The sequence below is a fragment of the Oncorhynchus nerka genome, linkage group LG7, assembly GCF_034236695.1.
Source record: "Oncorhynchus nerka isolate Pitt River linkage group LG7, Oner_Uvic_2.0, whole genome shotgun sequence".
Taxonomy (NCBI): domain Eukaryota; kingdom Metazoa; phylum Chordata; class Actinopteri; order Salmoniformes; family Salmonidae; genus Oncorhynchus; species Oncorhynchus nerka.
Window position 1 is genome coordinate 96,737,293 of NC_088402.1, and position 14,781 is coordinate 96,752,073.

General features: G+C 49.0%; 1 protein-coding gene across 1 annotated transcript in view; it reads left to right on the forward strand.

The window, feature by feature from the left end:
• Positions 1 to 14,781, forward strand: part of ap4b1 (adaptor related protein complex 4 subunit beta 1) — a 51,448-nt gene that overhangs the window by 34,667 nt on the left and 2,000 nt on the right. The window contains exons 11-13 of the mRNA XM_065021019.1: positions 251 to 458; positions 14,063 to 14,380; positions 14,474 to 14,574. Of these exons, the coding sequence (XP_064877091.1) occupies positions 251 to 458; positions 14,063 to 14,380; positions 14,474 to 14,574 (627 nt within the window). The remainder of the gene's footprint in view (positions 1 to 250; positions 459 to 14,062; positions 14,381 to 14,473; positions 14,575 to 14,781) is intronic.

The following is a 14,781-nucleotide window of genomic DNA, read 5'->3' on the forward strand; positions in this document are numbered from 1 at the left end:
GTCTGTCTGTCTGTCTGTCTGTCTGTCTGTCTGTCTGTCTGTCTGTCTGCCTGCCTGCCTGTCTGTCTGTCTGTCTGTCTGTCTGTCTGTCTGGAAGGATGGGAGGACAATCTACAGGACAGTCAGGTAGGTGTCTGTCTGTCTGTCTGTCTGTCTGTCTGTCTGTCTGTCTGTCCATCTGTCTGTCCATCTGTCTGTCTGTTCTGCCTGGTAATGTTTTTGAATGTGTGTGTGTGTGTGTGTGTGTTAGGGTCGTGGGGCCTTGCTGTGGCTGCTGGGTGTCTACGGGGACAGGGTGACTGGCGCCCCCTATCTGCTGGAGGACTGTATAGACGGGGTGAGGAGTGAGGTGTCAGCGGAGGTCAAGACAGAGCTGCTCACTGCAACACTACGGCTGTTCCTGTCCAGACCTGCTGAGACTCAGGACATGATGGGACGACTGCTGGTCTACTGTATAGGTAGACACACACACTGCATAGAACCCACTAGTCCTGGGCGGTAGTATACTGTGTCTTACCATATACCGGTACTGATGCACGGACCGGTTTGGGTTTTTACTTTACCTTGTAGAACGATATTTGAATGTTTAATTTGTTGAAAAGGATACACTGTGTGTCATGTCCGTTTTTATAGTTTACTTCGCTACTTGAGTCATCTCTGTCCTCTCTCTCTCTCTCCATGCCGCTTTCCACACAGACCTAGCCCCGCCCCTCACTCAAGTAGCGCTTGTGTTGTTCCTCGACCACGAGACGCGTTCACTGACGAGACCCCCAATTAGACAGCAAATGTTCCTTTTGTTCCACAAAGATTATTTTTATACCCAAAATACCTCCGTTTGTTTGTCACGTTATTGTTCAGAAATTGCGGTCACGACAACGCCCCCCAAAAAAATCCTAATTATATCCATAATATCGACAGAAACATGGCAAACGTTGTTTATAATCAATCCTCAAGGTGTTTTTCAAATATCTATTCGATAATATATCAACCGGGACAGTTGGTTTTTCAGTAGGAGCGAGAGGAAAAATGTCTACCTTTGTCTTTTACGCAAAGAATCACTCTGAGAGCCATCAGCTGGCCACTTACGCGATGTGCTCGTTTACGCTCATTCTTCAACATAAAGGCGTGAAACTACGTCTAAAGGCTGTTGACACCTTAGGGAAGACGTAGAAAAAGGAATGTGGTTGATATTCCTTTAAATGGAGGACAGGCATGCAAAGGAACAGAAGGGTTTCAAAATAAAAGACACTTCCTGATTGGATTTTCCTCAGGGTTTCACCTGCAATATCAGTTCTGTTATAATCACAGACAATATTTTTTACAGTTTTGGAAACTTTAGAGTGTTTTCTATCCTAAGCTGTCAATTATATATTCTATTCTAGCATCTGGTCCTGAGAAATAGGCCGTTTACTTTGGGAACGCTATTTTTCCAGAAATAAAAAATAGTGCCCCCTAGTTTTAAGAGGTTAACAAGTTGAGCTGATGTCTAGTTAGCCGCTAATCGCTAATGCTAATCGCTAGCTAGCTAATAAATGTACAGAGTCAGAGTAAATGTAACTAGCCATACAGCCGGATAATACCAGTGATGCTGTAGACCAGCCACACTCAACTTGGGGCCGCGATGCGCGGGTCTGGACCGAACGTGACAACATTGCATTTTTGTTAAATAAAAGTCACATACATTATTTTTTAGACAGCTTTAAAAAGAAAATCAACAGTGCGCAGCGGCCTCTTTAACTCAACAACCTCTCTTTCTCATAGCAACACCCACCTCTACTAGTGGCCCCGTCTAATCCAATTGCGTGGTTATATGCAAATACGAGAGGCCGCGTCTTTACCCAATCAAATTACACATGAATGCAAATATCCTCTGCGGAACCTTGGGACAAGCAGGCAGAAAGAAACAGAAAGATTTAACCGCGGCTCAACTGTAAATATCACAGATAGGAGTTGAGATAGCAGTATCTTTATTAATATGGCTTGTTCACTCTGACAACCGTATGTTCGAAGACAAGTGGGACCGAACAGTATTTATTCATTCTCCCTGCAACTAGTACCAAACCAATGTGCCTGATATGCAGTGAGTCTGTAGCATCCTGAACTGACATCATATCACTGCATCAAACATCAATCTGTCCTGTCTGGGAGAAGAGTATTCTGAGGTCATGACAACAATGATGAAATTGATCAACTTTGAGAGCAACATCATCCCTACAACACCACCTGCTACGAGGCATTCTGACCGAGGCCAATGCACCGCCTGCTACGAGGCATTCTGACCGAGGCCAATGCACCGCCTGCTACGAGGCATTCTGACCGAGGCCAATGCACCGCCTGCTACGAGGCATTCTGACCGAGGCCAATGCACCGCCTACTACGAGGCATTCTGACCGAGGCCAATGCACCGCCTGCTACGAGGCATTCTGACCGAGGCCAATGCACCGCCTGCTACGAGGCATTCTGACCGAGGCCAATGCACCGCCTGCTACGAGGCATTCTGACCGAGACCAATGCACCGCCTGCTACGAGGCATTCTGACCGAGGCCAATGCACCGCCTGCTACGAGGCATTCTGACCGAGGCCAATGCACCGCCTGCTACGAGGCATTCTGACCGAGGCCAATGCACCGCCTGCTACGAGGCATTCTGACCGAGGCCAATGCGCACCGCCTGCTACGAGGCATTCTGACCGAGGCCAATGCACCGCCTGCTACGAGGCATTCTGACCGAGGCCAATGACAGTTCTGATGACTTACTACTGCACAACAACTTCAGATGGCTCAGCAAAGGCAGGGTTTTAGAACGCTTTTGGGCCAATCGGGAGGAAAAGCTTTCTTATCAGAGCAAAAGAGTGACAAGGCCACTCAGTTTCTGAGTTTTTGGAAGATGAGGAGAAGATGGAAACAGTTGCATTTTTGACAGACATTACATCACACCTTAATCACCTGAACGTTAAGCTGCAGGGTAGGGACAGCACAGTGTGACAGACATTACATCACACCTTAATCACCTGAACGTTAGGCTGCGGGTAGGGACAGCACAGTGTGACAGACATTACATCACACCTTAATCACCTGAACGTTAGGCTGCGGGTAGGGACAGCACAGTGTGACAGACATTACATCACACCTTAATCACCTGAACGTTAGGCTGCGGGTAGGGACAGCACAGTGTGACAGACATTACATCACACCTTAATCACCTGAACGTTAAGCTGCGGGTAGGGACAGCACAGTGTGACAGACATTACATCACACCTTAATCACCTGAACGTTAGGCTGCGGGTAGGGACAGCACAGTGTGACAGACATTACATCACACCTTAATCACCTGAACGTTAAGCTGCGGGTAGGGACAGCACAGTGTGACAGACATTACATCACACCTTAATCACCTGAACGTTAAGCTGCGGGTAGGGACAGCACAGTGTGTGATATGATAACAGCAGTCTGGGCAGAAGAAGAAATTGGAGCTCTTCAAGAATGATCTTCAGAGAGAACTTGTCCACTTCCCCGATCTTCTGGTGCAAAACACAGGGAGACAAAGATGTTGCCAACCGCGTTGATTTCATCCAGTAGCTGATGGAGAACGTCAAGGCTCGTTTTGATGACCTCTTCATGGTCACAAATGTGACAACGTTGTCAGAAGAAACAAAATAGATGTTCAGATGGGTAGATGTTACATCGCAGCAGATGGTGTTGATTGAGCTGCAATAAAACGTGTCTTTGAGGCTGGTGACCTTGTCACTTCCTGAGAAAAGCTGGTGCAGCTGACGTTCCTGTGCTCAAGAAACTGGCACTATACATCCTGACCATGTTTGGCTCCACATTTATTTATTTTATTTTACCTTTATTTTAAGAACAAATTCTCATTTACAATGACGGCCTACCTATGCACACATACAGCTGTGAATCAGCCAATTAACTTCAGTAAAAAACAAATACCTCACGAGGCTCACCAATGAACACCGGCACCAGTGTCTCAGAGTTGCTCTCACGCCATTTGTGCCAAAGGTCAAAGCCTGTAGACAGGAAGTGTAATTTCTCTCATTACTACTGCAGGGCAAGGCCCAGAGTGACTGGGCAGGAAGATGGCCAACAGTGACGTTCAGTGACGTTCTGACCGTTCAGTGACGTTCTGGCCGTTCAGTGACGTTCTGACCATTCAGTGACGTTCTGACCGTTCAGTGACGTTCTGTCCGTTCAGTGACGTTCTGTCCGTTCAGTGACGTTCTGTCCGTTCAGTGATGTTCTGTCCGTTCAGTGACGTTCTGTCTTTTCAGTGACGTTCTGTCCGTTCAGTGACGTTCTGTCCGTTCAGTACGTTCTGTCTTTTCAGTGACGTTCTGACCGTTCAGTGACGTTCTGACCGTTCAGTGACGTTCTGTCCGTTCAGTGACGTTCTGTCCGTTCAGTGATGTTCTGTCCGTTCAGTGACGTTCTGTCTTTTCAGTGACGTTCTGTCCGTTCAGTGACGTTCTGTCCGTTCAGTACGTTCTGTCTTTTCAGTGACGTTCTGACCGTTCAGTGACGTTCTGACCGTTCAGTGACGTTCTGTCCGTTCAGTACGTTCTGTCTTTTCAGTACGTTCTGTCTTTTCAGTGACGTTCTGTCTTTTCAGTACGTTCTGTCTTTTCAGTGACGTTCTGTCCTTTCAGTGACGTTCTGTCCTTTCAGTGACGTTCTGACCGTTCAGTGACGTTCTGTCCGTTCAGTGACGTTCTGTCTTTTCAGTGACGTTCTGTCTTTTCAGTGACGTTCTGTCTTTTCAGTACGTTCTGTCTTTTCAGTGACGTTCCGTCCGTTCAGTGACGTTCTGTCCGTTCAGTGACGTTCTGTCCGTTCAGTGACGCGTTCAGTGACGTTCTGACCTTTCAGTGACGTTCTGTCCGTTCAGTGACGTTCTGTCCGTTCAGTGACGCGTTCAGTGACGTTCTGACCTTTCAGTGACACGTTCTGACCGTTCAGTGACGTTCTGTCCTTTCAGTGACGTTCTGTCCGTTCAGTGACGCGTTCAGTGACGTTCCGTCCGTTCAGTGACGTTCTGACCTTTCAGTGACACGTTCTGTCCGTTCAGTGACGTTCTGTCCTTTCAGTGACGTTCCGTCCGTTCAGTGACGTTCTGTCCGTTCAGTGACGTTCTGTCCGTTCAGTGACTCGTTCAGTGACGTTCCGTCCTTTCAGTGACGTTCTGTCCGTTCAGTGACACGTTCTGTCCGTTCAGTGACTCGTTCAGTGACGTTCCGTCCGTTCAGTGACGTTCCGTCCGTTCAGTGACGTTATGACCGTTCAGTGACGTTCTGACCGTTCAGTGACGTTCTGTCCTTTCAGTGACGTTCTGTCTTTTCAGTGACGTTCTGTCCGTTCAGTGACTCGTTCAGTGACGTTCCGTCCGTTCAGTGACGTTCCGTCCGTTCGGTGACGTTCTGACCGTTCAGTGACGTTCTGACCGTTCAGTGACGTTCTGTCCGTTCGGTGACGTTCTGACCGTTCAGTGACGTTCTGACCGTTCGGTGATGTTCTGACCGTTCGGTGACGTTCTGACCGTTCAGTGACGTTCTGACCGTTCAGTGACGTTCTGACCGTTCAGTGACGTTCTGTCCTTTCAGTGACGTTCTGTCTTTTCAGTGACGTTCTGTCCTTTCAGTGACGTTCTGTCTTTTCAGTGACGTTCTGTCCGTTCAGTGACTCGTTCAGTGACGTTCTGTCCGTTCGGTGACGTTCTGACCGTTCAGTGACGTTCTGACCGTTCGGTGACGTTCTGACCGTTCAGTGACGTTCTGTCCGTTCAGTGACGTTCTGTCCGTTCAGTGACGTTCTGACCGTTCAGTGACGTTCTGACCGTTCAGTGACGTTCTGACCGTTCAGTGACGCGTTCAGTGACACGTTCTGACCGTTCAGTGACGTTCTGTCCGTTCAGTGACGTTCTGACCGTTCAGTGACACGTTCTGTCCGTTCAGTGGCGTTCTGTCCGTTCAGTGACGTTCTGTCCGTTCAGTGACGTTCTGACCGTTCAGTGACTCGTTCAGTGACGTTCTGTCCGTTCAGTGACGTTCTGACCGTTCAGTGACACGTTCTGTCCGTTCAGTGACGTTCTGTCCGTTCAGTGACGTTCTGACCGTTCAGTGACGTTCTGACCGTTCAGTGACGTTCTGACCGTTCGGTGACGTTCTGTCCGTTCAGTGACGTTCTGTCCGTTCAGTGACGTTCTGACCGTTCAGTGACGTTCTGACCGTTCAGTGACGTTCTGACCGTTCAGTGACGTTCTGTCCGTTCAGTGACGTTCTGTCCGTTCAGTGACGTTCTGACCGTTCAGTGACGTTCTGACCGTTCAGTGACGCGTTCAGTGACACGTTCTGACCGTTCAGTGACGTTCTGTCCGTTCAGTGACGTTCTGACCGTTCAGTGACACGTTCTGTCCGTTCAGTGACGTTCTGTCCGTTCAGTGACGTTCTGACCGTTCAGTGACACGTTCTGTCCGTTCAGTGGCGTTCTGTCCGTTCAGTGACGTTCTGTCCGTTCAGTGACGTTCTGACCGTTCAGTGACTCGTTCAGTGACGTTCAGTGGCGTTCTGACCGTTCACCGTTCAGACGTTCTGACCGTTCAGTGACACGTTCTGACTGTCCGCTTCAGTGACGTTCTGTCCGTTCAGTGACGTTTCTGACCGTTCAGTGACGTTCTGACCGTTCAGTGACGTTCTGACCGTTCGTGACGTTCTGTCCGTTCAGCGTTCTGACGTTCTGACGTTCGCTCAGTGACGCGTTCTGTCCGTTCAGTCAGTGACGTTCTGACCCGTTCCGACGTTCTGACGTTCAGTGACGTTCTGACCGCTTCTGTCGTTCTGACGTTCTGACCGTCAGTGACGTTCTGACCGTTCAGTGACGTTCTGTCCGTGACGTTCGTCTTCAGTGACGTTCTGACCGCTCAGTGACGTTCTGACCGTTCAGTGACGTTCTGACGTTCTGACCGCTCAGTGACGTTCTGTCCGTTCAGTGACGTTCTGACCGTTCAGTGACGTTCTGTCCGTTCGGTGACGTTCTGACCGTTCAGTGACCGTTCTGACGTTCAGTGACGTTCTGTCTTCAGTGACGTTCTGACCGTTCAGAGACGTTCTGACCGTTCAGTGACGTTCTGTCCGTTCAGTGACGTTCTGACCGTTCAGTGACGTTCTGACCGTTCAGTGACGTTCTGTCCGTTCAGTGACGTTCTGTCCGTTCAGTGACGTTCTGTCTTTCAGTGACGTTCTGTTCCGTTCAGTGACGTTCTGTCCGTTCGGTGGCGTTCTGTCTGTTCAGTGACGTTCTGTCCGTTCAGTGACGCTCTGACCGTTCGGTGGCGTTCTGACTGTTCTGTTCTGTCGTTCTCGTTCTGACTGTTCCAGACGTTCTGACCGTCGGTGACGTTCTGTCCGTTCGTTTTCTGAGTTCGTTCTGACGTTCAGTTTCTGACCGTTCAGTGACGTTCTGACCGTTCGTGACGCGTTCTGTCCGTTCAGTGACGCTTCTGTCCTTTCAGTGACGCCGTTCTGTCGTTTTTCAGTGACGTTCAGTGACTTCTGACCGTCCTGACCGTTCAGTGGCGTTCAGTGACTCGTTCAGTGTTCTGTTTCAGTGACGTTCTGTCCGTTCAGTGACGTTCTGACCGTTCAGTGACGTTCTGTCCGTTCAGTGACGTTCTGACCGCGTCAGTGACGCTTCTGACCGCTCGGACGTCGGTCAGACGCGTCTGACCGCTCAGTGACGTCACTGACCGCTCAGTGACGCCGTCGGACGTTCTGACGTTCCGCTTCAGTGACGTTCTGTCCGTTCAGTGACGTTCTGACCGTTCAGTGACGTTCTGACCGTTCAGTGACGCGTTCAGTGACACGTTCTGACCGTTCAGTGACGTTCTGTCCGTTCAGTGACGTTCTGACCGTTCAGTGACACGTTCTGTCCGTTCAGTGACGTTCTGTCCGTTCAGTGACGTTCTGACCGTTCAGTGACTCGTTCAGTGACGTTCTGTCCGTTCAGTGACGTTCTGACCGTTCAGTGACACGTTCTGTCCGTTCAGTGACGTTCTGTCCTTTCAGTGACGTTCTGACCGTTCAGAGACGTTCTGACTGTTCAGTGACGTTCTGTCCGTTCAGTGACGTTCTGACTGTTCAGTGACGTTCTGTCCGTTCAGTGACGTTCTGACCGTTCCGTGATTTTCTGACCGTTCAGTGACGTTCTGACCGTTCGGTGACGTTCTGTCCGTTCAGTGACGTTCTGACCGTTCAGTGACGTTCTGTCCGTTCAGTGACGTTCTGACCGTTCAGTGACGTTCTGACCGTTCAGTGATGTTCTGACCGTTCAGTGACGCGTTCAGTGACACGTTCTGACCGTTCAGTGACGTTCTGACCGTTCAGTGACTCGTTCAGTGACGTTCTGACCGTTCAGTGACGTTCTGACCGTTCAGTGACGTTCTGACCGTTCAGTGACTCGTTCAGTGACGTTCTGTCCGTTCAGTGATGTTCTGTCCGTTCAGTGACGTTCTGACCGTTCAGTGACGTTCTGTCCTTTCAGTGACGTTCTGACCGTTCAGAGAACGTCACTGAACGGACAGAACGTCACCGAACGGTCAGAACGTCACCGCTCAGTGACGACAGAACGCACGAGCGGTCAGAACGTCACCGAGCGGTCAGAACGTCACTGAACGGTCAGAACGTCACTGAACGGACAGAACGTCACTGTCCGTTCAGTGACGTTCTGACCGTTCAGTGACGTTCTGACCGTTCGGTGACGTTCTGACCGTTCGGTGACGTTCTGTCCGTTCGGTGACGTTCTGACCGTTCGGTGACGTTCTGTCCGTTCAGTGACGTTCTGACCGTTCAGTGACACGTTCTGTCCGTTCAGTGACGTTCTGTCCTTTCAGTGACGTTCTGACCGTTCAGAGACGTTCTGACTGTTCAGTGACGTTCTGTCCGTTCAGTGACGTTCTGACCGTTCGGTGACGTTCTGTGACGTTCTGACCGTTCAGAGACGTTCTGACCGTTCAGTGACGTTCTGACCGTTCAGTGACGTTCTGACTGTTCAGTGACGGACGGAATGTTGATGCAATGTCAGGCCACTGGACCTCAGGCCACTGGACCTCAGGCCACTGGACCTCAGGCCACTGGACCTTTCTCAAATAGTACCACTGGTGTCGACCGAAATCAGCATGTTGTTTGTACAACAGTCTCTTCTAAATCAGAGGAATAGGCGAAGCATTAATATGTTAGCTACATACATCACTACTCGTAAAGCACCCTGAGATCACTCACTACTCATAAAGCACCCTGGGATCACTCACTACTCATAAAGCACCCTGGGATCACTCACTACTCATAAAGCACCCTGGGATCACTACTCACTACTCATAAAGCACCCTGGGGTCACTCACTACTCATAAAGCACCCAAGGGATCACTCACTACTCATAAAGCACCCTGGGATCACTCACTACTCATAAAGCACCCTGGGATCACTCACTACTCATAAAGCATCCTGGGATCACTCACTACTCGTAAAGCACCCTGGGATCACTCACTACTCGTAAAGCACCCTGGGATCACTCACTACTCATAAAAGACCCTGGGATCACTCACTACTCATAAAGCACCCTGGGATCACTCACTACTCATAAAGCACCCTGGGATCACTCACTACTCATAAGGCACCCTGAGATCACTCACTACTCATAAAGCACCCTGAGATCACTCACTACTCATAAAGCACCCTGTGATCACTACTCACTACTCATAAAGCACCCTGGGGTCACTCACTACTCATAAAGCACCCTGGGATCACTCACTACTCATAAAGCACCCTGGGATCACTCACTACTCATAAAGCACCCTGGGATCACTCACTACTCATAAAGCACCCTGGGATCACTCACTACTCATAAAGCACCCTGGGATCACTCACTACTCATAAAGCACCCTGGGATCACTCACTACTCATAAAGCACCCTGGGATCACTCACTACTTATAAAACACCCTGGGATCACTCACTACTCATAAAGCACCCTGGGATCACTCACTACTCATAAAGCACCCTGGGATCACTACTCACTACTCATAAAGCACCCTGGAATCACTACTCACTACTCATAAAGCACCCTGGGATCACTACTCACTACTCATAAAGCACCCTGGGATCACTCACTACTCATAAAGCACCCTGGGATCACTCACTACTCGTAAAGCACCCTGGGATCACTCACTACTCATAAAGCACCCTGGGATCACTCACTACTCGTAAAGCACCCTGGGATCACTCACTACTCATAAAGCACCCTGGGATCACTCACTACTCATAAAGCACCCTGGGATCACTCACTACTCATAAAGCACCCTGAGATCACTCACTACTCATAAAGCACCCTGAGATCACTCACTACTCATAAAGCACCCTGAGATCACTCACTACTCATAAAGCACCCTGAGATCACTCACTACTCATAAAGCACCCTGGGATCACTCACTACTCATAAAGCACCCTGGGATCACTCACTACTCATAAAGCACCCTGGGATCACTCACTACTCATAAAGCACCCTGGGATCACTCACTACTCATAAAGCACCCTGGGATCACTCACTACTTATAAAACACCCTGGGATCACTCACTACTCATAAAGCACCCTGGGATCACTACTCATATAGCACCCTGGGATCACTCACTACTCATAAAACACCCTGGGATCACTCACTACTCATAAAGCACCCTGAGATCACTCACTACTCATAAAGCACCCTGAGATCACTCACTACTCATAAAGCACCCTGAGATCACTCACTACTCATAAAGCACCCTGAGATCACTACTCATAAAGCACCCTGGGATCACTCACTACTCATAAAGCACCCTGGGATCACTCACTACTCATAAAGCACCCTGGGATCACTCACTACTCATAAAGCACCCTGGGATCACTCACTACTCATAAAGCACCCTGGGATCACTACTCATAAAGCACCCTGGGATCACTCACTACTCATAAAGCACCCTGGGATCACTCACTACTCATAAAGCACCCTGGGATCACTACTCATAAAGCACCCTGGGATCACTCACTACTCATAAAACACCCTGGGATCACTCACTACTCATAAAACACCCTTGGATCACTCACTGCTCATAAAGCACCCTGGGATCACTCACTACTCATAAAGCACCCTGAGATCACTACTCATAAAGCACCCTGGGATCACTCACTACTCATAAAGCACCCTGGGATCACTACTCATAAAGCACCCTGGGATCACTCACTACTCATAAAGCACCCTGGGATCACTCACTACTCATAAAGCACCCTGAGATCACTCACTACTCATAAAGCACCCTGAGATCACTCACTACTCATAAAGCACCCTGAGATCACTCACTACTCATAAAGCACCCTGAGATCACTCACTACTCATAAAGCACCCTGGGATCACTCACTACTCATAAAGCACCCTGGGATCACTCACTACTCATAAAGCACCCTGGGATCACTCACTACTCATAAAGCACCCTGGGATCACTCACTACTCATAAAGCACCCTGGGATCACTCACTACTTATAAAACACCCTGGGATCACTCACTACTCATAAAGCACCCTGGGATCACTACTCATATAGCACCCTGGGATCACTCACTACTCATAAAACACCCTGGGATCACTCACTACTCATAAAGCACCCTGAGATCACTCACTACTCATAAAGCACCCTGAGATCACTCACTACTCATAAAGCACCCTGAGATCACTCACTACTCATAAAGCACCCTGAGATCACTACTCATAAAGCACCCTGGGATCACTCACTACTCATAAAGCACCCTGGGATCACTCACTACTCATAAAGCACCCTGGGATCACTCACTACTCATAAAGCACCCTGGGATCACTCACTACTCATAAAGCACCCTGGGATCACTACTCATAAAGCACCCTGGGATCACTCACTACTCATAAAGCACCCTGGGATCACTCACTACTCATAAAGCACCCTGGGATCACTACTCATAAAGCACCCTGGGATCACTCACTACTCATAAAACACCCTGGGATCACTCACTACTCATAAAACACCCTTGGATCACTCACTGCTCATAAAGCACCCTGGGATCACTCACTACTCATAAAGCACCCTGAGATCACTACTCATAAAGCACCCTGGGATCACTCACTACTCATAAAGCACCCTGGGATCACTACTCATAAAGCACCCTGGGATCACTCACTACTCATAAAACACCCTGGGATCACTCACTACTCATAAAACATCCTGGGATCACTCACTACTCATAAAACATCCTGGGATCACTCACTACTCATAAAGCACCCTGGGATCACTCACTACTCATAAAGCACCCTGGGATCACTCACTACTCATAAAGCACCCTGGGATCACTCACTACTCATAAAGCACCCTGGGATCACTCACTACTCATAAAGCACCCTGGGATCACTCACTACTTATAAAACATCCTGGGATCACTCACTACTCATAAAACATCCTGGGATCACTCACTACTCATAAAGCACCCTGGGATCACTCACTACTCATAAAGCACCCTGGGATCACTCACTACTCATAAAGCACCCTGGGATCACTCACTACTCATAAAGCACCCTGGGATCACTCACTACTCATAAAGCACCCTGGGATCACTCACTACTTATAAAACACCCTGGGATCACTCACTACTCATAAAGCACCCTGGGATCACTACTCATATAGCACCCTGGGATCACTACTCACTACTCATAAAGCACCCTGGGATCACTCACTACTCATAAAGCACCCTGGGATCACTCACTACTCATAAAGCACCCTGGGATCACTCACTACTCATAAAGCACCCTGGGATCACTCACTACTCATAAAGCACCCTGGGATCACTCACTACTCGTAAAGCACCCTGGGATCACTCACTACTCATAAAGCACCCTGGGATCACTCACTACTCGTAAAGCACCCTGGGATCACTCACTACTCATAAAGCACCCTGGGATCACTCACTACTCATAAAGCACCCTGGGATCACTCACTACTCATAAAGCACCCTGAGATCACTCACTACTCATAAAGCACCCTGGGTTCACTACTCACTACTCATAAAGCACCCTGGGATCACTCACTACTCATAAAGCACCCTGGGATCACTCACTACTCATAAAGCACCCTGGGATCACTCACTACTCATAAAGCACCCTGGGATCACTCACTACTCATAAAGCACCCTGAGATCACTCACTACTCATAAAGCACCCTGGGATCACTCACTACTCATAAAGCACCCTGAGATCACTCACTACTCATAAAGCACCCTGAGATCACTCACTACTCATAAAGCACCCTGAGATCACTCACTACTCATAAAGCACCCTGGGATCACTCACTACTCATAAAGCACCCTGGGATCACTCACTACTCATAAAGCACCCTGAGATCACTCACTACTCATAAAGCACCCTGGGATCACTCACTACTCATAAAGCACCCTGGGATCACTCACTACTCATAAAGCACCCTGAGATCACTCACTACTCATAAAGCACCCTGGGATCACTCACTACTCATAAAGCACCCTGGGATCACTCACTACTCATAAAGCACCCTGAGATCACTCACTACTCATAAAGCACCCTGGGATCACTCACTACTCATAAAGCACCCTGGGATCACTCACTACTCATAAAGCACCCTGGGATCACTACTCACTACTCATAAAGCACCCTGGGATCACTACTCATAAAGCACCCTGGGATCACTCACTACTCATAAAACACCCTTGGATCACTCACTGCTCATAAAGCACCCTGGGATCACTCACTGCTCATAAAGCACCCTGAGATCACTCACTACTCATAAAGCAAATTAAGAACTTTTAAAAAATTCAAATATAAAAATACCGTCATGACATCAGTTTTTAATATTCTGTGATATATTTATTTCGCCCAGCCTTAACGTACACACCATTGCATAGGTACACGCACACCACATAGTTCATTAATATAGGAATATATTTGGTATGCTTCACATGAACAACTATCTGTGTGTTTCAGAGGAGGAAGTGGACATGTGTGTGCGTGACCAGGCCCTGCTGTACTACCGGCTGTTGCATTGTGGGATTGAGGAGGTCCGTCAGGTCCTCCAGGGTGGACGACGGTCAGACCCCTCTCTGGGGCCTCTGATTGGACGGCCCCCTGAGCCCATCAGCCAATGGGCATCCAGCTTCAATACCTTGGAGCCTCTAACCCTCGGAGCCTCTACTGTGGGGAACTCTGACCCCGCGACCCCCAAGCCCTCCACACGGACCCCCAACAGCCTGACCTCTAACGCTGAAGCCATGACCCCTACACCAGGAGACCCCCACCTTCCAGGTGATCTGGGAAAAACATGTTTTGACATTCACCACCAATGGCTGTGCGTATCATCTTTTCCTAAACATCTCTCTCTTCCTCCCCCATCTCCAGACTGCAGTAGTGGAGCTCTGAGTCTGTCTGTGTCTCCAGCTCTGACACCTGAGGAGTTTCAACGCCTGTGGCTGCAGCTGGAAAAGGGGGCGTGTCTGGAGGTGTGTGTGTGTACAGTAATTTGGCGAAAAACAGGATATTAGAACAATTGTAAGATACAGAAGCTAATATCGGCCAAGAGTCACTTGGTGACTCTGCAACTCCTGCTAGTGACACACACAGAGAGACAGGAAGTACCAGAGGGACAGGAAGTACCATCAACTGTCAGTGTTTTAGTATTACACACAGAGAGACAGGAGACCAGGGGA